This window comes from Poecilia reticulata, linkage group LG17, assembly GCF_000633615.1.
Source record: "Poecilia reticulata strain Guanapo linkage group LG17, Guppy_female_1.0+MT, whole genome shotgun sequence".
In the NCBI taxonomy this organism is placed as follows: Eukaryota; Metazoa; Chordata; class Actinopteri; order Cyprinodontiformes; family Poeciliidae; genus Poecilia; species Poecilia reticulata.
In genome coordinates this window covers 9,945,596-9,971,225 of record NC_024347.1, presented here as the reverse complement: position 1 = coordinate 9,971,225, position 25,630 = coordinate 9,945,596, and the positions used below count along the sequence as shown (strand labels likewise).

Here is a 25,630-nt window from a genome sequence, read left to right as displayed (position 1 = left end):
AATTTCCAGATGGTTTTTAACATGTTTTTAACTTGATTTAGAGCATGTCCAAAAGGGGACCTAAAAAATGTCCCCTCTTGGCCGGAGGGTCCCCTGTTGGTGAGTGTGAAACAATGCCAATGTCCTCTGTTTGATAGGTACGCAAGTGCACACACACACACACACACACACACACACACACACACACACACACACACACACACACACACACAGAGAGAGAGACTTGGTTTTCAAAATAAATACACTTCAAGATAAAGGCCAAATAAATTACAATGACTTTGGTCATTTTTACAGTACCTTTTCTTTGAAATAAAACAATGTTTTATATTGCAGCTGAGAACTACAAATTCTTGTGTTTATTCTGGCGAAGGCAGCAGTCTTCCAACATTTTCTCTTCTTCTCCATCTTGCTCCCCTGTTCATGACATGTTCTCCTCCCATCCTCTGTCCATTCCACACATTTTCCTTGGTTTACCACAGATGTGTAAAGATTGGTTCCACTGAGCAGACTGGCTAAGTGGCCATCTTTTATTTTTCTGGGATTCTGTATGACTGATGTAGTAGAAAAACAACTTGCTGATCCTTTTGGTTTGCTCCTTTCTGCTTCATTCAGACAGACTTGGTTCATTTTATCCCAAAAAAAAAATTAATAAAGGAATGATTGGACATAAATGCTACTTCGACTGCTGGCTTCTTATAGTTCACTATTTGTGTGTGAATATTTCCCTAAAATATTAATATTTAGAGATACAAAGAAACTCACTAATCCTTGCCAAGTTAGAGCTGTGCCTTGAATAACTACTAAAAGATGAGTTCTAGGAACCTTGTGGCACTACCAAAACAGGGTGTTTATCATCCATTCTACACCTTACATTTAAAAAATAAAAGTTGTTTTAAAGAAACGCATTGACTATCATAAGGACACTGGTGTCCTCATGTACCCCATGACCAACATGTAAGTGTTTGTGTTTTGAGGGTGACAGGAGGTTAAAGTCTGCATAAATATGAATCATGTTGGAAGTGTTCATGTTTGACTGAATATCATTTATATTATGGTGTACATTATCTCAGTTTTCAGTATCGATTTATTCTCTTGTTGTAAATCAGGAAAAAATCCTCTAGTGAATGAAAGTAACTACATAAAAGTGCCAACTAGATCCATTAGTTTGAAGAGGAGTGCTAAAAATACGGGATGTGAAAAAGTAGACTAAGCATAGCCACAAATCCTCCAGCTGTTTTATAGGCCAACATGATGCTGCACTGCTACTATCACAGCAGGTAAACTACAACGCAGTTTCATATTCCAGTCGCTCATGCACCATGGCATCATCCTTGTACATCAGACGAGGAGGAGTCATGGAACAGTCCATAGCCAAGATGACTTTCCGTATACTGCGGTCAAGAATGTGACGTTCCCAGGCTGGGTATTGATTCCTACAAAGGTCAAGTTTGATAACAGTCTCGTCTAGGCGTGGAGCACGGGATGAAGGAGTGGATGGCACTGGGTGTCGGACCTGAAACACTGGGATACAGCTATCCCGTTCCGAATACTTTCCAATGTCACGCTCTAAGGTTCCAGTGGTTCCTCGGCTGGAACGCAGTGAGTTGGTACCACCATCAGAAGGTAGTGTGGAGAACTGAGCTGTTGGGTCCATATCAAGCCCTTGGCAGCTAGTAGAGCGTCCAAAGCGAGCACCATTGGGATGGAAAAAAGCATAGTACATGAGCATGAAAACCAGACCAGTAAGGAAACTGCTGAAAATGACACAGAGTGCTGGGACTGCAAAGGCATCAGTGGTTTTAGGTGTTCTGTAAAGATACCACAATGCACTAAGAGTGGCATTCTCCACCAGGATCACTAGATAATAGATTGACAGTCGATACCTGCACAAACAAATGAGATAGAATAACAAAAAGTATATTAGGTGGAGGACTTTGTAGTATTAGTGAGATTAAAAACAAAGAAAATACTGTTTAATTTAAAGTCTAAATATCAAGTCCTGTGCTTAATTAAAGAAAATAACTGGTAACTGAAGGTGGTTGTCAGGATCTTGGGTTGTAGATTTTTTTCAAGATTTGTATTTTGATTATTTGTGTCTCTGCCTGTCTTTTGTCATTCCTTGTTTTCTCTTTCCTTATTTTGATCAGCCTTTGTTTCCTTCTTTAGATCAGTCTGTTCTTATTTTAGTTAATAATAAATAGTTATTCATTATTTCTTTTAGATTATGTTCTGCCTGTTCCGTAGTTTTATTGCTCCTTGCTCCTCTATGCCATCAATGTCTTTTCACTATTGTGACTTTCTCTAATCGTACACCCAGTCAAGCTCCCAGCATTTAAGTCCCTCTTCTTTCATTCACCCTGGATTCGACTGCTTTCACCTTTCATCTTCCCACAGTTTGTTAGTTTTTACGCTCAAATATTATATAACTAACTTTGCTTCATTAAAATATCAAAACATTAAGAAGTTCTCTGCGCCTGGATACTTTATTTTGTTCATGACATTATTTTGGTTGCTAGTTAACTAGCTTGAAGTATATCTTATCTATTGCTTGTTTGTTTAGAGGCATATGCAATCTTTGTTTTGTTTCCTTTTTGGTCTAAAAAGCCTAATCCACTAGTGGAGATATCCGTCTGACCAAGCGACAAGCTTCCATCCTTTATTGGAATGTCCCTGATTCTCAAGCGTCAGTCAAGTACAAAAGAGATAGTGTCTGGACATAAATAAGTTAGCTTAGGACAGTGTTTCTCAACCTTTGTGGGCCAGCGCCCCCCTATTCACTATCCAGGACCCTCACCGCCCCCATCAAATAATTTGTAGGCTACTTTGAACTGAATATTTTATTTTTAATATTACTGTCATTATTGTTGATGTTTTCATTTTTATGGTTGTTTCTGTATTATCAACAAAAATAATTTCCCAGAGAACAAAAAAGCCATGAGAATAGAAATTAAATAATTTCTATTCTCATGGCTGTCTTAAGACAGGTGTCTTAAGAAAACTGCAATGGACATTCAACTTAAAATCGGTAGGCCTAACAGCAGCCAATCAGAGTAGAAAAAAATATTCCTGTTCTGTGCAATATTCCAATATGCAAGTTACTAAATTTTAAAAGATGTAGAACAATACCACTTTAAACTATTTGCAAAAATCTGTTCTTGGCAACATTGAAACATAGGTAGAACTGCAACTATATTAATAACTCTGTTTCTGTCAGTTTCTGGTGATGCAGCTCTGTGCTGCCTTCAGGAGAATGGGACATAAAATCCATAAAATTTCACCCACATGGCATTTACTGTGCAAACCAGTGCTTTCAATGGAAAAAAACTAAATTTCCAGATTCTTTTAATGCCATACAAATATGAGACAGAAACATGGATGATATTTTTCAATAGACCTGTCTATTAATTTATAGATTAATAGTTTAACTGCGCAAAAATTACACAGAACAAAGCTGGTTGTTAATCAAGTCCTAAAGAGTCAAATTGAAAGTGTCATGGAGTCACTTAACAGCATCATGACATTAACAGTGACATGAAAAATAATATTGAAGAAATAAATATATAAAATAAAATTAAAAACAAGTAAGTGATAAGTTTCTTACTGCCATCATCTGTAAGATATATTTCCTTTAAGTACTATATATGATCTCAACAAATCCATGGCACTTCAAGAATATTATGTCGTCTTTATCTGGAAATAGTGTCTGTTCTTGCCATACAGTCATCTGTATTAATTATTGCTCGAATGGTCTTGCCCTACCAGTTTATTCTGCATTTAGTTTAGTTTCTTAGTTAATTCTTGCATTTTGTTCTTCATTCATTTGTATTTAGTTTCATTTGATTGGTTTTATCCTCTCTTGGTTTATTGTTAAGTCCTCTTTAGTTTCTTTCCTGTTGCTAGTTTTATTTTATCATTTTTATTTATGCTTACCACTAGTAATCTTCACTCATCATGCCATTCACCTGTTGCTCCGCCTAACCATCATGTGTTTCACTTGATCTGCCACTATAAGCTTTTGATTTTTCACTGTTCAGTGCCAGATTCTCTGATCCTGATTCACATTTTGTTCATTGCTCCATTCTACATCCAGGCGTTCTGTTTATCTGTGCTACCCATGAATTCGTCCTACCTCGTGGAAATGCACATGCGCACATCGATGCTATGTCACATACTGCTTACTCAGCAGATTTCCTATAAAATACATTCAACCTGTGGAAGTTTTGTTTCATCGACGGTAAGTTTTACTTAATTTATTTTATACTTGGCTTTCATTAAGCTACTGTATTACTTCATGTTTTTAGTTTACATGACAGGCAGCTTGTAAATATATTTATAAATGGCTTTAGTTAGCCCACTGCAATGTCCTTACTACTGTAAACAAGTCATTGTTTGGCGGTTAATTAGGACAAAATGCGTTGTTCTGTGGGTTGTTTTGTCCCTATACTTTAAAGTACACTGCTCAAAAAAATAAAGGGAACACTTAAACAACACAAGATAACTCCAAGTTAATCAAACTTCTGTGAAATCAAACTGTCCACTTAGGAAGCAACTCTGATTGACAATCAATTTCCCCTGCTGTTGTGCAAATGGAATAGACAACAGATGGAAATTATAGGCAATTAGCAAGACACACTCAATAAAGGAGTGGTTCTGCAGGTGGGGACCACAGACCACTWCTCAGTACCTATGCTGTCTGGCTGATGTTTTGGTCAGTTTTGAATKTTGGTGGTGCTTTCACACTCGTGGTAGCATGAGACGGACTCTACAACCCACACAAGTGGCTCAGGTAGTGCAGCTCATCCAGGATGGCACATCAATGCGAGCTGTGGCAAGAAGGTTTGCTGTGTCTGTCAGCGTAGTGTCCAGAGGCTGGAGACAGGCCAGTACACCAGGAGACGTGGAGGAGGCCATAGGAGGGCAACAACCCAGCAGCAGGACCGCTACCTCTGCCTTTGTGCAAGAAGGAACAGGAGGAGCACTGCCAGAGCCCTGCAAAATGACCTCCAGCAGGCCACAAATGTGCATGTGTCTGCACAAACGGTTAGAAACCGACTCCATGAGGATGGTATGAGGGCCCKACGTCCACAGATGGGGGTTGTGCTCACAGCCCAACACCGTGCAGGACGCTTGGCATTTTCCAGAGAACACCAGGATTGACAAATTCGCCACTGGCGCCTTGTGCTCTTCACAGATGAAAGCAGGTTCACACTGAGCACATGTGACAGACGTGACGGAGTCTGGAGACGCCGTGGAGAGCGGTCTGCTGCCTGCAACATCCTTCAGCATGACCGGTTTGGCAGTGGGTCAGTAATGGTGTGGGGTGGCATTTCTTTGGAGGGCCGCACAGCCCWCCATGTGCTCACCAGAGGTAGCCTGACTGCCATTAGGTACCGAGATGAGATCCTCAGACTCCTTGTGAGACCATATGCTGGTGCGGTTGGCCCTGGGTTCCTCCTAATGCAGGACAATGCTAGACCTCATGTGGCTGGAGTGTGTGAGCAGTTCCTGCAAGATGAAGGCATTGAAGCTATGGASTGGCCCGCCCGTTCCCCAGACCTGAATCCGATTGAGCACATCTGGGACATCATGTCTCGCTCCATCCACCAACGTCACGGGAGTTGGCGGATGCTTTAGTCCAGGTCTGGGAGGAGATCCCTCAGGAGACCATCCGCCACCTCATCAGGAGCATGCCCAGGCGTTGTAGGGAGGTCATATAGGCACGTGGAGGCCACACACAATACTGAGCCACATTTTGACTTGTTTTAAGGACATTACATTAAAGTTGGATCAGCCTGTAGTATGTTTTTTCACTTTAATTTTGTGTGTAGCTCCAAATCCAGGCCTCCATTGGTTAATAAATTTGATTTCCATTGATGATTTTTGTGTGATTTTGTTGTCAGCACATTCAACTTTGTACAGAACAAAGTATTCAATGAGCATATTTTGTTCATTCAGATTTAGGATGTGTTATTTGAGCAGTTATTCTTTTGAGCAGTGTATTTTAGTTTAATTACACTCTTGTTTTTTTTTTACTAAACCTTGCTTAATAGATGTTGGTATCAATATTATGTGAGATTGAAGCTGTAACAGTGGTGTAATATTAATGTATATTAATAAATATCACTTCCTTCATCTGAATGTGCTACCCGTTTAAAATGAAAAGCTGTAGCTGTATGTACTAATCATTTTACTAGAATATCCTGCCTTTTTAAAAATATTTTAAATACAGAGGTGTTTGTAAGAATAAAACAGTATCAGAAACCGGTTTTTATTTAAATTAAATTAAATAGACATCTACAAACAGATCACTGCAACTGATTTTTGGGTATTAATATGTTGTATAACAGACTTTATAAAATACAGAGCAGCCACAATGTGTCCACCGAACTGCGCAAGTCACTGTGCACCTGAAATTTTAGGATATGCTTAATATACAATAATAATACACAACTATTACAAAGCTTCAGTCCCACATAGTATTGCTACCAACATCTATTTAGCAAGGTTTAATAAAAAAAAGAGTGTAATTAAAGTAAAAATATTTCAAAGTATAGGGACAAAATACCCGACAAAACAACGTATTTTGTCCTGATTAACTGCCAAACAATGACTTGTAACAACACTGCAGTTAGCTAATTAAAGCCATTTATAAATATATTTACAAACTGCCTGTCATGTAAACTAAAAACATGAAGTAATACAGCAGCTTAAGAAAAGCCAGGTATAAAATGAATTAAATAAAGCTTACCATACTCTTCGATGAAATAAAACAAATGAAACGAAACTTCCACAGGTAGGACGTATTTGTAAGACATCTGTTGAGTAAGCTGTATGTGACGTAGCATCGGTGTGCGCATGTGCATTATCACAAGGAATGACGGATTTATGAGTCGCACAGATAAACAGAAGACTTGTTTACCACCCCTGTTGAGAAACGCTAGCTTAGGAAAAACAGTTTTGATATTGTTTGGTCTTTTTCATTGTGCTGTGTTCTGCAGGATTTTAGTCTCAAACTGCTTGGATACAAACAGGCAACAGAGCTAAAGGTATGAACAGTATTTTAGAACTCTGAACAGTCATTTTAATCACGCAATGTGTGTTTACTCAGTTTAAATGTTTTCTTTCTAGCTGGGTGATTCTCTGAATTCGGCACATTTTGGGGTCTCAGGTTACTTAAAAATATCCTACAAAAAAAATTTGTTTTCAAACACTGCCTGTGTTGAAGGACTCTTTGAACCTCCAAGAAAATGTTTCCCCACTTTATGCATTATTATTACGAATTTCTTTATTTAGGTTGCTCTAAATTCAACCCGGTAACAGGACAATTTCATTTCTCTATGAGTATAACACAATTAAACTAATTATTCCAGTTCCTTTGAACTGTCCCTTGATTAAAATAACTAATTGTAAGTATATTTACAATTTCATTCCTCTATGAGTATAACATAATTAAACTAATTATTCCAGTTCCTTTGAACTGTCCCTTGATTAAAATAACTAATTGTAAGTATATTTTATTTTATTCTGAATCACAATAATTAGACTGATAAGTAGAATATGGAAACTTGATGTAAAAGCACTTTTCATAAATCATGAAAATTTACTTTAAAATAAACATTAAATCAGGCTTTTTTATATTTTTGACTCATTCTTTAAACTTTGCATACAGTCCAATAAATATTAGCCGTTATTATAAAAAAAATAAAAATAACGTATCAAGTAACGGGGTTGAACCCAGGGTAAAAGTTGACCAGACTGTAACGGGGTTGAACACACTGCGTCAGTATAGTGTAAACAGATGAAATTTCGTTTCAGTTGTTTTATTTCAGCAGGTTATTTAATTTATACCTGGCCTTATAACCCTGTCTTTATACTTTAAAATATTTTAGTTTAATAACACTCTTTTTTAAAAATTATTATTATTATTAGACTTTGCTAAATAGAGCATGTTGGTAGTGATATTATGTGAAACTGAAGCTGTGTAATAGCAGTATTATCATTTCAGGCGCACAATGCAGAGCAGGTTAATGCTCTGCATTGCAGAGCAACAACATTGTTGTTGCTCTGCATTTGATAAAGTCTGCTAACCAATGTATTAATGCACAAAACAAAGGCCACTAGTGCTAAAAAAAACTACAGTGAAAGATCAGCTTCTTTTTCTGCGCAAGCTGCCATTTTGGGAAGTTTAAAATGCTCTAAATCCACCATATTAATATTCCAAAATATTAATATAGGTCCTTCACAGCAGTAAATAGAGAATCAGTTATCCAAAAATGATCAATTTTGAATTAAGCAAAAATATTTAAACTTTTTTTTCCGAAATACTATTTTTGTTTTATTTCTGCTTTGCATTGTGATTTGTTAGTTTGACTTCACTAACAACACTCTTCAGTACTAAAAAACTAAATCTTAAAAAAAACTGTCTGTTTTTGTTGACAAATGAATCCTTTTATAATTATGTACTCTTATTGTTCTAAAGAAATGTTATGACCCCATTCTTAAATTAGGTTAAATGTTTTGGTCCTTAAAACAAGTACTCTGCAGAACCTAAATTAAAGCAAACCTTTTCTGTTTACAAATACCTTCTATCTAAAAAATATGTCTTCACAAGGTTAAGATAAGAGTGTGCTCATAAGTGTTTTCACCTTGTACATCCCTCTTTGACGTTGAACCAGGAAAAGATATATATTATGCCCACCACCATATCAAACACAATCTCCTCCCATTTGCTGATGCAGAAGTCTGTCTCACAGTGGACAATCCAAAAAGTCATGATGCACCAGTGCAGGACAATGAAGATGCCAAAATAGAGTTGAAAAACAGAGGCAAAGAGGGCAAATGTGACGACCCTGGCTGCAATAGTGAAGAAGTGCCAGCAAAACTGGATGATGACTGCAAGGTAGCCAATGGGCTTTTTGTCGTCCCGGGACTCTCGTAAAGCCTTTTGGTAGGAGGCTAAAGCCCATGCAAGAGAGACAAGTGAGGCTGCTGCTGTCATCCCTGTAACAGACAGAAAGAAACACAGGAGGTTAAAGTTTAAAGACCAATGATTTAACTAAACACAAAGCATTCACACATACTTCTGAATGTACTAACGTAAAAAATCTCCTAACGCAGTAGAAACAGGAAGAAAGCAGAACAATGTTTCATGGGTCTCAGTCAAGTTGTTCAAATTTTCAAGAAAGCGTTTGAGGACTGCAGTGTAATTTGAAAAGTTTAAAAAAGTATTAAAATGCATTAAAACAACTTGGACATTAATGTTTTCATTTTAAACTCCCTATTGAAACCAGAAGTTTACATATACCAAACAAAAGACACCTTAAAGCAGACCAAACTTCTCTCCTATTAGGTCATTTAGAATGACCAAAATTACATTTATTATGGCTAAATGCCATAATAATGAGAGTAAGAATGTACCATTTATTTATTAATGATCTAGGTAGACATGGTTCCTGTCAACCAGTCCGTCAACCAGCCCCTCAACTTTTATGAAATCCAACTTTCTTTATATCTTTAGAATGATATCGGCACAAACGAAAATTTTTGCTGTACAAACCAGCACAAACGTAGCACTAACATTTGACACTAATTTTGTTTGATTTCATAAAAGTGGGGGGGCTGGTTGACGTTTTGACCTTTACACTTTCATTAATATCTTCAAAGCCAAAGCAGCACAAACAAAATTTTTTGCTGCACAAACCAGCACAAACGTAGCTGAGTTGATTGATACCCATTTTGTCTGATTTGAAGAAGGTGGGGGGCTGGTTGACCTTGGATGACCTCTAGAAACATTTCTTTATATCTTTAAAATGATAGCAGCACAAACGAAAATTTTTGCTGCACAAACGTAGCACAAACGTTGACACCAATTTTGTCTGATTTGAAGAAGGTGGGGGGGCCAACTTCACTCAGGTGTCCGCCTCCTGTGCCATGGTCGGCCCCCAGACTGTTTGCAGCAGGTCCTGCCCTGACCGCTTTCTGTGTTTTGAGATTTCTGTTTGGACCGAGTTATTCTCTTTCTTTGGACTTCTTTGGACTTTTTTGTAAAAAACTTCATAATTTCAGCAGGAGGATACAGACTCTGCTAATCCTGGCTCAAAGACAGGATTTTGTTCGCTAAGAGAGCGAACAAAGAGCGTCTCTTTGTTCGCTCTCTTAGCTCTGAGAGCTTTAGTGCTGCTGTTAGCAGGTTCAGCAACAAAGTTGCTGAACAGTTTCTGGGAACTGTCCCAGAAACTGTTCAACAATTCCTCATCAAGCATGCTGTCATCCTCACAAAAGCTTTCACAAAAAACTTTATCAGTTCTTTTTTACCCTGAATCTGCATCAAAACTACTGACAGATTGATTATGTTTCATCTCTCTATCGGTAATATCAACTTCATTAGAATGATCATAATTTATAAAGGATCACACCTCAGGTTGTTCCTCTGCAGTTACAGCACAAGGATAATCAGGAACCCCGGTTCCAGCAACATCAAGACCCGCACCGACCAACAGCGGTCACACGGCCCACTTCGGCGGCACCGCAGCCCGCTTCACCAGAACCGCCACAATCACCAGCATTCTTGAGCTTTTCTGGGCACGATCAAATTATATGACCATATGCACCACAACCAAAACATTTCATATTCTCGGAAGAGGCAAAAACCATATAGTTAAACCCAGGGGTGAAAGTAGTTTTAAATTCTTGGGGGTGCTATGACAAAAAAACAAAAAAATAAATATATATAAGCTAGGTAGCTCTTGAATTACTACAAAATAAAGCTGTATTTCTCTAACCCCACTGGCTGTAATGTTGACACCTTGAGATGCCATGAGACCTAAATCCTGAACATCATGGCATGGAGTCATCTCAGTTTTCCATGTCTGGCATATAACCATTCATTTTATCTTTTAAACTGGTTCTATTGATCCTGTGTCCAGACAGAGGGATAAACAGTAGGCCTACCATCATGACCTATTTGTTCTGAAGGTCCTGCAGCTTCCACTTCGTCTTCCTGACATGGCGCCTCCTCATCCTGACTCTCATACTGATAGGAGGAACCACAGAGCTCTGTTAAGTTAAAAGCACATCTTCTGAAGTTGGGATATTTTTCCTCCAACAGGTTCCAGAGGAATCACCTCAACCAGATGTTGKACTGGATTTTATTTCTATGTCATTTGTGAATGTTAGAGCCTCATTTTCAACAGTGGAGCTTTAAAGGTTGAAAAAGGTTATTTTGGAGAAAGTCTCATTAACATCAATATTTCCATTAATTAAGAGGCACAAAAAAAGTTTGATAGAGCTCAGACTAAGTTCAAAGCAAGATGCCAGAGAGCAATAAAACTTTTTTAAAATTAGACAATTAATTTAATTTCACATAATTATTGCGGTAGAAGCCATTTTTTTGTTAAATACTTAATTTACTTAATATACTTAATTTACCGTGTTTGATGTTTGTTTTGAATGACGTATACTCACAGATGAACGAGGTTATTAGTCGAAGTTTGTAGTTTATTGAATGTTCAGAAACTACAGCGGCTGTGATGCGCCAAGACAAAGGTAAAACTAACCAAACAGGTGATCAACTCTAAACCACTCGCACCTTTTTACTCTCCGTCTCTGTCATTTAAGCACACTCGTTGCCATGGCAACCTCCCGACCAGAGATTACGTTAAAAACTTAACATTTAGTCCGTTACAATATTAGGTTTTCAGGCTTGATATTTATTTTTGCGATTATTAATAAGCTCCATGAACACAGCGGTGGTTGATTAGTTCATTTTAAACTCCTGCTCTGCTAGTTATTTTGGTAATGGAACCGAAACCCACAGAATTGCGCAACACCTTGTTGAAACAATAATCACTGAGATTATTGTTGTTGAATCATTAATTTGAACACGTTTTGTTGATTTTTTTTGTTGTTCTTTATTAACGTTTTGATAAGGAGACAGAGGAGGAAGTGCCTCTCTCAGCGTCCTGGCGGCGTTTAGTTTGTCACCTAATGCCGAGATCGACTCAAAACCTTCTGCGATCGACGTGTTGCAGCCCTGCTCTAGCAAAGCACGAACAGTCCAGAGACCATATGAAATGGGAAACAAGTTATTTATTAACTGATTAAGTCGTGTTTTAGATTGTTCTTGAAAAACGAATCAGTCACGGCTGATTAGTGGGCGCAGTCGCGGCTGCACAGTAAACCCACAGATTTTTTACAGCAGACAGCCGCTCCTCTCTCTTGCAGGTACTGCGTACCCCCTCTAAATCTTTTAGGGGTACGTAGTACCCTGCCGTACCCCTTTACTTTCACCCCTGGTTAAGCCCATCTACTTTGAAATTAAAGGACAGATTAAGCTCATTAGCTGTATCCAGGGGCGGCTCTACTGGGGTGGGGCCTGGGGTGGCAGTTGCCACCCCAACTGAAAGCCTTGCCACCCTTGTTGCCATCCCAGCTAGTGACAATGAGTTCAATAAATAGTTATGGCAAATCGGACATTAAGCGCATAAATCTCTTTTTTCCGACAACATTGAATGCAACACAATGTAACCTGACACCTACTTCTAAGTAGCGGGAAGTGCGAGAGAAACTGACCCCGAGGCAGCAGCACTGATGTATATATGGATGGATATATATATTACTGGACTGGACATTACATGAATTATTGTGTGCCACACACACGCCATTGCTCTCCATTGAGTCAGGAATATCAGTGGTCAGAAAAATACTGCAATCATGCAAAGAAACACCAGGCCCTGGTGTTTAGGGCCTGTTCCTGTGCAGCCAGGATGAGAGCCTCTGTGCTGTCCTTGAGTCCAGCTTTTTCCAGCCATTGGTAGGATTTCCTGATATCAGTGATGTGCGGTGAGGTTCATAGCTGGTGAGGCACCGACTTAATTATAATCGGATTTACAAATCTAGACCCCTGCTTGTTATTGTTAACATAAGGAAATTTCACGCATGCATACAATGCTGGAGGGCAAAAAGACTATTCTTTAACATGTGATGCTTAGCCGTACCGCCGCCGCAGAATAAATCCGTGATCTCAATCAAACTTAGACATGTAGATATTATTAATTTCGTGCTGTGCTTAACAGCAAAGGGAGAAACTGTTAAAGTACAACTCAAAATGACGTCTTTCTCGCTCTCTGTATCAGCGCAGCTACTGTATAGCTAGATTGCTGTTACTGTCTCTTACTATGCAGTTGTGGAGTCACAATATTTGGAATCATGAGCGCCCCCAGCGATGAGGCAAGAGAACTGCCTGCCTCACCTCGAATCTGTTCTCTGCCATTCTGATCGCTCCTTAGCACACCAAACACGTTACACACACAGTTCGTGACAATAAAAACACAGTACATTAAATACATAAGCTAAATTATGGCAAATCATACATTAAATGTTTTTTTAGCCATTTCATTGGCGACGTACAGACAGGAGGAGAATGCTCTAATAGAATAGCAGCCAGCACAGTTAGCGAGAGGTTGCGTAATCCCAGGTGAGGCTCAGCTCGCTGCTGCCTCACCGGCTTCGCTTCTAAGCATTTGAATGGGAAAATGCGAAAATTCAGCGATTTTGAAGAAAAACAACATCAGATTTGGTTAAATTAAATAAAAATAGGTACTTTATAGTACAAACCACAGGGTGAAAATATCTTTCTAAATGATTATATTATTATATATTATTTTTCCATGACAGGTGAGGCATTGCCTCACCTGCCTCCCCTGACTGCACGTCACTGATATATATATGGGCATATGCTGCCACCCCTGAAAAATCCTTGCCCCCCTCTTGCCACCTCATAGGTATTTTTCTAGATCTGCCCATGGCTGTATCCTTAAGGATCATAAAAACCTGCCTTCTATGACACACGACATGTTTAAGAAGCACAGGTTTACAACCTGAAGAAACCGTCTTTATGGGTGAAACTACCTGTCCATAGCGTGACAACTCCTCAACAAGGAGATAATTTTTGATAAACGGGGGTGCATTTGAACTGGACTAACCAGCAGGAGAACCGGTGTGAATGTGTCATGAATTACGACGCCCCGTTCAACCAAATCATTCACTTTGGATGTACTATCAAAAAAATCACAATCGCTCCATTCATATGGGAAGCAGATTTCACACCACCACAACTTACTGCTCCTCCAACAGCTAAGGCTGCCTCCTCTACTGAACAATTCACTGTTGGTATGAGTTTGTCAGCATGCCGACGTGTCAACTTTTCAAACTCCACACCGCCCTCCACAACAAGCATGATGCCAAAAGCCAAACCAAACCGGTAGCAAAAGCTACCGGACAAGTCTGGAACAACCAAAACTAAAGATCAAGTAACTTTTTAAAGAGAAAAGTGTTCAAAACACCTTGCAGAAAAAAAGTAGAAAGAAGACTCAAAAATCTACTCAAGCTGATACGCCCGTCTCTAGCTCCATTCACTCAGAGAGAGAGAAAGAGGAAGAGAGAGAATTCCTTGGACAATCGTAAAAATATTCTATAGAGTACTCGATTACTAAAATATTCTTTTACAACAGCCCTTGAAAGGTGAAACGTTGCCCCAGATCACTCACAAGACTCGGCCTTTACAGTTGATTATTTCCGGTAATCACACAGAACAAATCACTTTTTATGTATTTCCCACGGCAAACTCCTCCATAGTTCTAGGTTTTGATTGGCTACAGAAATATAACCCTCACATTAATTGGTCTGAAATTCATGTAGAAGCATGGTCACTTAACTGTCACTCCACTTGTCTCTGCTCAGCAGTTCCACCTAGTCCATCCCTGGCAGTTGAATCAGAGGCTGGCCCTCCTGATCTTTTGCTTGTCCCAGAAGACTATCACGATTTAGCACCAGTATTCAGTAATTCTAAAGATCTTTCTCTTCCACCTCATCGCCCATATGATTGTGCAATAGACCTTCTCCCTGGAGCCCCATTTCGACCCAGCCATTTAAATAACATCTCCCGTCCAGAACTCGAAACCATGGAACAGTATATTAAAGATTCTCTCTCTGCAGGCATAATTCATCCCTCATCATTTTCCCCTTGTTGCTGGATTCTTCTTTGTTGGGAAAAAGCATGGTTCTTTAAGGCCATGCATTGATTACAGAGGTTTGAATCAAATAACTGTTAAAAACAAATACCCTCTACCCCTTCTCTCCTCAGCTTTTGGAACCAGTTAATGACGCAACAGTCTTCACTAAACTCGACCTCAGGAACACATCATCTTCTCCGCATCTGCCAGGGGGACAGATGCGGAGAAGATGCAAGTGGAAGACGGCATTCAAAACACCCATTGGACACTTCGAGTATCCCGTTATACCTTTTGGATTATCCAATGCCCCAGTTTTTTTTCCAAGTCCTAGTTGATGACGTTTTGAGTGATTTTCTGAACGTTTTTGTATTCATCTATCTAGATGATATTCTGATCTGCTCCAAAAACATTGCTGAACACAAAAGATATGCCCACCTTGTTTTGCAATGCCTCTCAGAAAATAAGTCGTTTATCAAAGCGGAAAAATGCGAGTTTAATCAACCATCAGTCACATTCCTGGGATTCATTTTTGAGGGCAGACAGGTAAGACCGACCGAGGAGAAGATCAAGGCTGTTCTGGATTGGCCAGTTCCTGAAACCTGCAAACAGCTCTAAAGGTTCCTCAGGTTCACCAACTTCTACCGACGGTCCATTCGTAATTACAGTCAAACCGCACTACCACTCATAACCCTTACTTCCACCAAAACTTAATTCATCTGGACACTCGAAGCTGACGCAGCCTTCCGGCAGCCTTTTAGAATTCTCTGCTCACCTTGATATCAGTTGCACCATTGCTCACATCAACTGCAGATTCTGGTGGCCTCGAGCAACTAGTGGGTAAAATCAGTACACAAAGATGTCAAAGAATACGTCTTAGCCTGTCCCATCTGTGCAAGAAACAAATCTTCCTTCTCATCAACCTCCTTCTGGTCTCCTGCAACCCCTTTCCATTCCGAAGCACCCTTGGTCACAAATCTCCATCGACTTTGTCACCAGACTCCCCACATCAAAATGTATGACCGCCATTCTTACCATCATTGATCATTTTTCTAAATCATGTCATCTCGTTCCCCTCAGAAAATCATGATGTCTCTCAGATGTCTCACTTCCACCAATCCATCAGATTGGAATCAGTATCTCCCCTGGGTTTTTCTCACTTTGAAGTTTCCCCTAGGCTATCAACCACTACTTTTCCCCTCAGATGAAAAATAAATCTCTGACTTCAGTACCACATCACATGCTGGAACAGATCCAACACTGCCCTCAATCATACTGCAGAACAGAACAGACGCTACGCTGACCGAAGAACATCTGCCCCACAGTATTCACCCAGACAAAAGGCTTGGCTTTCTGCATGCAACATCCCTCTTAAATCCATGTCCAAAAAACTCTCCCCTAGGTTCACTGGTCCCTACGAAATTGAAAAAGTTATCAGTCCTACCGTAGTCTGTCTCCACCTCCCATCATCCCTTTGCATCCATACCACATTCCATGTTTATCAAATCAAACCTGTTCAGACTCCTAGGGATTTCGATTGATCGGCTTCAAACTCGATGAGATCATTCATAAGGCATGGCCGATTCAAAGTTATCAAAGGTTTGCGTTTTCGCGACTGCTAAAGGGGAGTTTCCTGGGGTCAAAGTTCATCTATTCGCCATGAAACACGAAACTGTTATAACTCTTACACAAAAGCTCACAGAGGCACCAAACTTTCAGTGATTGATCATCATCGGGTCCCCTACAATAATCAATGGTCAAATTCACTGTGCCCTCCTTTTGAGCCCCCTCCTCACACCCATGACATAGATGGGAATCTGGCTTTCACTGTTCACCGGATTGTGGACTCCCATCAACAAGGTCGTGGATGGCAGTATCTCATCGATTGGGAGGGCTATGGCCCGCAGGAGCATTATTGGGTCCCTGGATAATTTACTCTTGACCTTTCGCTCATCACCGACTACTGTGACAATTACATGTACAATTAGAGTTTCAATATTCAGCTGGTCATTGGTTAGAGAGAGTATTTTCTCTTTTATATCAGACAGTGTCATTGGGAAGGAAATCATTCTGGTTCTCTTAACATTGCGAAAATGACTGATTTCATGTACTGCCTCATCTCTGACAGTAAACACTCTTAGCTTATCTTTCATTTTCTTGGTAATTGTGATGGTAATTATGTATTACCATCACAATTTGAGTCACAAACAGGCAATTGTAGGCATAAAACGTAATTTCTTTTAAAGTTGTAAGTAAAATTAAAGTGGCCTTCGCAGCAAAGCGCCGCTCGGCCTATAGCCACCGCGGGGGATCCACTGGAGTCAATTTACAATTCAATGCTGTTGGGCTGTTTAGAGGTGAGCAAAGGTCATACGTATCCAGTTTGGTGCCAATCGGAAGGTGCATGTGTGAGTTAGAGACAATTGTATGCATATGGCGAGGGACTGCCATAGGCCACGCCCCCACAGGTCAGCCAGCATTGATAGAGTTCATCATCAGGTCATTTTATGTCAGGTGGCAGAGGATTAATTCCATATGAATAACAGTAAAAGTAAGACATACAGGAGAAAAACAGGCAACTTCCTGTCGAAAAAAGGCGGGGCTAAGATGATGTCATCTGACCATGACAATGTGATCAGGGTTGGTCAGTAGTGAGACATAGGAAGTCTGATGCAGCTGTGACCTTGTATTTGTGGAAGTTATGTCACTTTGATGTTTTATGGCGAATAGTCAAAGTTTGGGACTTAGCCACGCCCACATACTTTGACATACAAAAATTCCTGTGATAACTGTTGACCTTTAATGTCTCAACTCTCTGCTGACTGAGTTTGAAGTCTGTATCTCAAAAAATGTAGGAGTTCGATCAGATGCGACGTCTCTGAAAAACAGTAAATGGCGGCTTTGATCCAAAATGGTCGACTTCCTGTTGGGTTTTGACCATGGCTCCAAGAGACTTTTTTTGTAGGTCCTGACAAGATACACATGTGTACCAAGTTTCATACTTCTAGATTAAAGCATGGCTTGGGGTTGATTAATTAAAATATTCTAGGGGGCGCTGTAGAGAAATTAGGCCACGCCCACAAAATATTGTTATGGATTCCTGTCGAGGAGCCTACAAGGATCCAGCCTAGTGAGTTTGGTGCACCTGGGCTTCAAACTGTGGAATTCACGGCCAAACGTATGGCGACGGCGTTACAGGTCAATTCGACACGCCGCAACGCCCACCTACTCATCGAAAACAAATGGGGATGGAATCCATAACACACCAACATGTTTTCTGTCTGTGGACACATTTTCATGTTGATTAGGTCAATGGGGTCAGATAGCGACCGTTCAGAGTAAAACATGACACTTCCTATGCTCAGGGGGAGTGGCCTAAGTGAATTTGACCATTGATTATTGTAGGGGACCCGATGATGATCAATCACTGAAAGTTTGGTGCCTCTGTGAGCTTTTGTGTAAGAGTTATAACAGTTTCGTGTTTCATGGCGAATAGATGAACTTTGACCCCAGGAAACTCCCCTTTAGCAGTCGCGAAAACTCAAACCTTTGATAACTTTGAATCGGCCATGCCTTATGAATGATCTCACCGAGTTTGAAGCCGATCAATCGAAATCCCTAGGAGTTTGATCAAATGCGATGTCTGTAAACGGCCAAAACGCAGTCAAAATCGGAACTTCAGTACAAAATGGCCGACTTCCTGTCATACTGTCGACTTCCGAGCGTCTTAGGGAGCTCTACAAGTGTACCGAATTTCAAGTCTCTACAATAAAGTAAGTGAATAGGAAAGGGTCTTTTGAAAGTTGCTAGGTGGCGCCCTTGAGACGTTTCTTGTGCGATTCTTTTTTTTATGAACCTTAAAATATGTAAATTATGCACGGGCTCTATGCGGCCGCAAAGTTTGGTGAGTTTTTGAATATGATAAAGCCCCCAAAGAGCCAATTCTAATGGGTGCAAGAATCGTAATAATAAACAGCACAATTACAATAGGCCTTCGCAGCGCTTAGCTGCTCGGGCCTAATTAAAGATCCACGGAGCCCTAAGCGGCCCTCGCAGCCAAGCGCTGCTCGGCCTAAAGCCACCATGGGGGATCCAGCACCGCCTCCCACCTGCCACCGTGTGTGCTCTCAAGCAGTGTAAGCATGCGTCCGCCAGGCCATGAGCACAGATGAGTTCGGCATGGTTCCCTGAACCACACACTGAAAATTTGTTGCAGGTCGGCCGATGTAGCGAGGAGATATAGCTGATGGAATGACCTAGGGGCCGCACTGGAGGTCGATTTACAATTCAATGATGTTGGGCTGTTTAGAGGTGAGCAAAGGTCATACGTATCCAGTTTGGTGCCAATCGGAAGGTGCATGTGTGAGTTAGAGACAATCGTATGCATAAGGCGAGGGACTGCCATTTGGCCACACCCCCACAGGTCAGCCAGCATTTATAGAGTTCATCATCAGGTCATTTTATGTCAGGTGGAAGAGGATTAATTCCATATGAATAACACAGTAAAAGTAAGATATAAAGTAGAGAAAATGGGTGACTGTCGGAAGTGGGCACGACTAAGGTGATGTCATCAATTGACCATGTGAATGTGATGAGGGTTGATCTGTAGTAAGACATAGGAGGTCTTATGCAGCTGTGACCTTCTATGGGGAAGTTATTGCATCTTGATGTTTCATGGCGAAGAGTAAAAGTTTGGCACTTACCCACGACTATATGCTTTTGACATACAAAAATTCCTGTGATAACTTTTGACCTTTAATGTCTCAACTCTCTGCTGACTGAGCTTGAAGTCTGTATCTCAAAAACTGTAGGAGTTTGATCAGATGCGACATCTATGAAAAACAGGAAAAGGCAGATTTTAATTCAAAATGGCCGACTTCCTGTTGGTTTCGCTCCATGGCTCCAAGAGACTTATTTGTAGGGCCTGAGAAGATACACACATGTACCAAGTTTTATAATTCTAGGTAAAAGCATGGCTTGTGGCTGATCATTTAAAAGAATCTAGGGGGCGCTGTAGAGAAATTAGGCCACACCCATCAACGACTGTTATGGATTCCTGTTCGGGGATGGATAAGGATGCGTCCTTGTGAGTTTGGTGCAACTGGGCTGAAATGTGGAATCTATAGCCAAACGTATGGCGGTGGCGTGACCTCTGATTCGCCGCGCTGCCACGAACACATCCTCAACTGAAAACTCTTGGCGCTTTAAAGACCAACTTGTTATCTGTCATCCAACACAGAATCATCTTGATTAGGTTGAGCGAGCCCGAGATGGAGCTTTCCAAGGAAAAAAAAAAACGCACTACCTGTTCTGAGGGGGCGAGGCTTATATGACGTGAGACTATGACGACATAGGATCGTAAGGGATCCAACCAGGATCACTCATTTCAAGTTTGGTGCAGCTGGGCTCAAAATTGTGGAATCTAGAGCCAAACGTATGGACACGGCATTAAAGGTCACTTCGCCACACCGCCATGCCCATCTACTCCATTGAAAACAAACAGGGTTGGAATCCATAACACACCAACATGTTTTCTGTCTGTGGACAGAGTTTCATGTTGATTAGGTCAAAGGGGTCAGATAGCGACCGTTCAGCGTAAAACATGTCACTTCCTGTTCTCAGGGGGCGTGGCCTAAGTCAGTGTTTTTCAACCACTGTTCCGCGGCACACTAGTGTGCCGTGAGTGATCGTCAGGTGTGCCGTGGAAATTATTCAATTTCACCTACGGTACCGTATTTTCCGGACTATAAGCTGCTACTTTTTTTCTAAACGTTGAACCATGCCCGATTATAGCCCGATGTGGCTTTGCTGTGTATTTTTCTTCAACCACCAGGGGCTCTCTAGCAGGAAGTGAATCATTAGAAGTCAAAATTGTAAATCAAAAGATTTTCAACCACATGCTAGCAGCAGTCACGACGAAGAAATGTTTTCAAACTCGTATGCAGCTTTTAAGTTGAGGGCTGTCGATCTGGCACTACAGGAGGGAAATAGAGCCGCTGCATTTAAGCTCGGTGTGAACGAAACCATGGTTCGGCTTTGGAGACGGAGTGCAGCGTCCTTAATATATGCAGCAGATTTATTAGGACGCCGCCCTCTGCTGGGTCCTTATGGAAAATCGAGAGCAGCTTCCAGTTTTGTTTTTTTGTTGTTGTTTTTTTTCAAAATTTTTTTTGAAGGTGCTAGTAAGGTGCGCTCTATAGTCCGAAAAATACGGTAATTGATTTTAAAAGATTTTTTGAAAATGAATTATCTGCAAATAATGCCATCTTTGAGTGTCTGCTGTAGCAGTGACTAGCGGCGTAATCATGTAATATTCTTACAACTAGATGGCAGTAGGTACACAGCATTTTACATTACAACAAGAGAATTAGTGATGCATGAATGTTACAGGTAGCGGTGAGAGCATCGTATCTAGCAAGACAGTGATGGAAAAGACAGTGAAGCTCAGCAGTAGTTGGGTTGGAAAGAACATGAGTCCATTTCCCACAACATATCTGTGCGAAATGAGCTTCTCTAGTCTGGCTACTATAAAAACTAAAACCAGAGAGAGACTGAGAGTTGTTGAGGAAGAGCTTTGTCTTTCTTCAATTTCTGCCAGGAAATCAGATCTGTTTTCATCCAAACATGCACAGTTTTCACACTAGTTGGGTAAAATATACAGATATTGACATTTTGTACATGAAACTCTTCATATTGTAACAGTGAATATAAAGTGAAATGTTTTCCAAATATTATTGCTTCTTTCAGAATAAGAATTATTTTCTGTATTCTGGCTAAAAGAATGCTTGTGGATTAGTTTGTAAAACAGTGAAGTTTTCTACATCTTCTTTAAATTTAAGACCACAGTGTTGTGTATTTTTGAAGTGGACGTGTTAAGTGCAATTTGAAATAAGAAATGTAAAATGTGTTAAAAATGCATTTTTGTGTTGATTCCTATTCAAGAGACTTTGATAAGAATGACTATATATGTAATATAGAGTATACAGAGTATCTTTGTTTACATTTTTGGTTGGTGGTGTGCCTCGAGATTTTTTCAATTAAAATAATGTGCCTTGGCTCAAAAAAGTTTGAAAAGCACTGGCCTAAGTGATATCATTTGACCATTGGGTATTGGAGGGGACCCGATGATCAATCACTGAAAATTTTTGGTGCCTCTGTGAGCTTTTGTGTAAGAGTTATAACAGTTTTGTTTTTCAAGGCGAATAGGTGAACTTTGACCCCTGTATGACTCCTTCAGCATGCACGAAAACTCACTGTTTTGATAACTTTGAATCGGCCATGCCTTATGAACAATCTCACAGAGTTTGAAGCCGATCAATCGAAATCCCTAGGAGGAGTTCGAACAAATGTGACGGCTGTAAACGGCCAAAATGGGGTCAAAATCGGAACTTCAATCCAAAATGGCCGACTTCCTGTCATACTTGCATTATGACATTAATTGTAAATTCCGACTGTCTTGGGGAGCTCTACAAGTGTACCGAATTTCAAGTCTCTACGACAAAGTAAGTGAATACGAAAGGGTCTTTTGAAATTTTCTAGAGGGCGCCGTTAAGCAGTTTCTTTTGCGATTTTTATGACAACCTTAAAATACGTAAATTTTACACGGGCTCTATGCGCCCGCCAAGTTTGGTGAGTTTCTGAATATGATAAAGCCCCCAAAAAGCCAATTTATTTGGGGGGCAGAATTATATTAATAAACAGCACAATTAGGCCTTTGCAGCGCTTAGCTGCTCTGGCCTAATAAACAGTACAATTACAATACGCCTTCGCAGCGCTTAGCTGCTCTGGCCTAATAAACAGTACAATTACAATAGGACCTTCGCAGCGCTTAGCTGCTCGGGCCTCATAATAAACAGCACAATTTCAATAGGCCTTTGCAGCACTTAGCTGCTAGGGCCTAATGAATAGAAGGACAGTGCTTTTTATTTCTTGGTCCTAGTCTTTGAGTTGATCCAAAAATCATATTCTGATATTTGAACATAAAAGCTTGAGAATCGCTGCTGAAGAGCATATGTTGAAAAAAAGACTGCACGAGATTAAATTCATACATGAAATTTTAAAATTATTTGTAAACTTGCTAGATTTATTTTTTATTACCTTTTTTGAGAATTGGTGGTATGTAAATCTACTGAATAGAAAGTAGCAGTTACAAGGTGTAGGGGGTTACCTTGAACAGCCTGAAGATTGTGTGTTTGTATGATGATGCACAGCTGCAACACCAGCTGAGGTGCACTCTCCAGAAAGGTGGCCAGTAAATGCAACATGCTCACATCAGCGAACTCATACACCATCTTCCAGTAGTATCGCCAATGTTCTGACTTTGAACTCTGACGACTCCGTATTCCCAGATACATGGTATGGAAATACCTACACAAAACAGGAAAAAACTTTTTTAACAACTCAGTTATAAAATCACGGGTCAGAACAACGATGCACAGTAAACTTTCATCAAGACAACTTCCTAATTCCATGACAAGTATGGGCAGCACCAAAGAATCACTTCAGTAAAAAGCTATTCCATATTAGTGTAACTATCACTGTCTGGCGGAAGTCTGTCTTGTGTCTGAATAAGTTTGGAAAAATGTCTTTCTACTTTTAAATAGCTTGTGTTGTAGAATTTCAAGTAAAATGTAAAAAAAATAATGAAATGGTACAGACAAGAACCTTTTATGACCAAAGAATAGTTATGAATGCACTCTGGCAATGTGTTAGAATCTGATTCTTGATGTCAGATAACTGCAAATACTTACACTGAGCAAATCCAAACTTAAAAGTGTAGTGGTAGACCTACACAAAAAACAGATTCTTTAAAAATAATAATAAAAAAAGATTTTATGGAAACTTGGCTGCAAGACATCTGCACACTAGAAACAATTACATTGATTTAAATTCAGATTTTATAGAATTTTTGCTCAAAGAAACATGCTCTCAATGTATGTATTCATTGACAATATAAGTTGTACATGTATAGAAATATTCAATAACTATTTCTAATTCTAACTTACTGTGTTTAGTTTGTCAAACATGTCTGTCAAATTCAGAAACCCATTTAAAAAAAACATTTTATAACTGGGTAAAAGTGATTAAATTTTTCTTGTTATATAAGTATAAACTTATTCCTGGATTTATTTCACACTCAATAAATGAGTAGCTAATGATTAACTAAACAATTCCTTGTAGCTGAGCAATGAGATAGAGGTAATTTTACCATTTGCCAAAAAGTTAACTTTAGGCGACAAAGTTGCTGCTGAGGGTTATTTCTTGCCTGCAATTACTGGTGTTTAAAAAAAATGACCTGGGTAGAAATATTACCAGAGAAAGTTCTGGTGTTGGGGAAGCTCATATTTTCTCAGCATGATACAGTTGAAACAAGATATTTACATACACTGAATAAGAAGATATTCATTTCTCACTGCCTGTCATGTTGGTATTTAGTTTTCTGATCCACATGCACAGACACTCAGGAGACAAGTACAATTTAAAGATTTTATTACAAAGAAAATAACGACTTTAATGCTGGTCTGTAAGAAACTGGCTGGCAACAGGCACACCGTGTGGAAACATGAAAGGTGAGATTGGGTTGGATAGGAGATGTGCCATGAAATATAAGAGCTTACTTGAGTTGATTGTAGGTAGAGATGCTAGAGAGAGGTGAGTGGAAGTTGTTCTGTCCTTGTGTATTGACGATGGCAGAGGATTCTTGAAGCAGGAAGGAGAGACAGATGTTCCTTTGAACATCTGTCTCTCCAGCACAGGCGAATCCGGAAAGCTGCCTTCCACTTGACCAGGTGCAAATGAGGTGGTAAGCGTTCCAAAGGTTGAGTTGGGTGAAAATAGTGGCATCATGAACAGGCTCAAAGGTGGATGAGGGATAATGGACTTTTTAAAACTGATTTGATTTGGTCCTCTAATCAATACAAGGGCGGAAGGACTCTTCTCTTACCCAAAGAAGCCTGCTCCAATGGGTGATTTGAGTGGTGAATAATTTCTGCATTCAGTACATGTGGATGAGAAGGATTAAAAAGGCAGCTGGAAGGGAACAGAGCACCTAGATTTATGGCATAATTGTGGAGTCAATGAGGGAGAGAGAGCTTTGGATCTGAATACTGTTTGATATAGTCAGAGGACATTGGAGAGATCAGGAGGTGCTTGTTTCTCTTGAATGATAGGAAGTGGGCTCGGATGAACAGCAGACTGCAGGCAAATAGAGAGACCAGGTGGACCAGGATTCAATGTGTGAATTAGACCAATCTAGGTTGTGTTTAATGAGCCAGTTCAGCATAATGGCCACCCTCAACGGGCCACATTGACGGTACAAATCAGGAGTGCCCAGGTGCGGACTTCCGGTTGGAATGCGTGAGGAGTAGACGCACGCTTGGACTGCTGCTACATTTGTGCTTTTTATACCTTTTTAGAACCCCATCTCCTTTATAAAGATTAATTTTTTTTTTCTTTGTTGCTGTTGTTAATATTTCTTTCAAACTTACTTCGTCATGTCCAAGGCCAAAGGAAAATCCTCTGAACGAGAAAGAGATGCGCCGCCGGCTACTGCTAGCATAACAATCGCGGACATTAGCTCGCTCCTTGGCAGTCATAAAGAGGCCCTGTCTGCGGAGTTCAAG

The 25,630-nt window shown here is 40.1% G+C and overlaps 1 protein-coding gene across 2 annotated transcripts in view; it reads right to left on the bottom strand.

The window, feature by feature from the left end:
- Nucleotides 1-250: 250 nt before the first annotated feature.
- The window catches only part of xkr4 (XK related 4), a 70,202-nt gene continuing 44,822 nt past the window's right edge, over nucleotides 251-25,630 (bottom strand). The window contains exons 2-4 of one of the 2 annotated variants that reach the window (XM_008433523.2): nucleotides 23,176-23,375; nucleotides 8,646-9,000; nucleotides 251-1,670 (exon numbers count right to left, since the gene is read on the bottom strand). In XM_008433523.2, coding sequence (XP_008431745.1) covers nucleotides 1,283-1,670; nucleotides 8,646-9,000; nucleotides 23,176-23,375 — 943 coding nt within the window. In that variant the 3' untranslated portion in view covers nucleotides 251-1,282. Of the gene's footprint in view, nucleotides 1,884-8,645; nucleotides 9,001-23,175; nucleotides 23,376-25,630 lie in introns of both variants that reach the window. The other variant, XM_008433521.2, reaches the window with a different exon arrangement.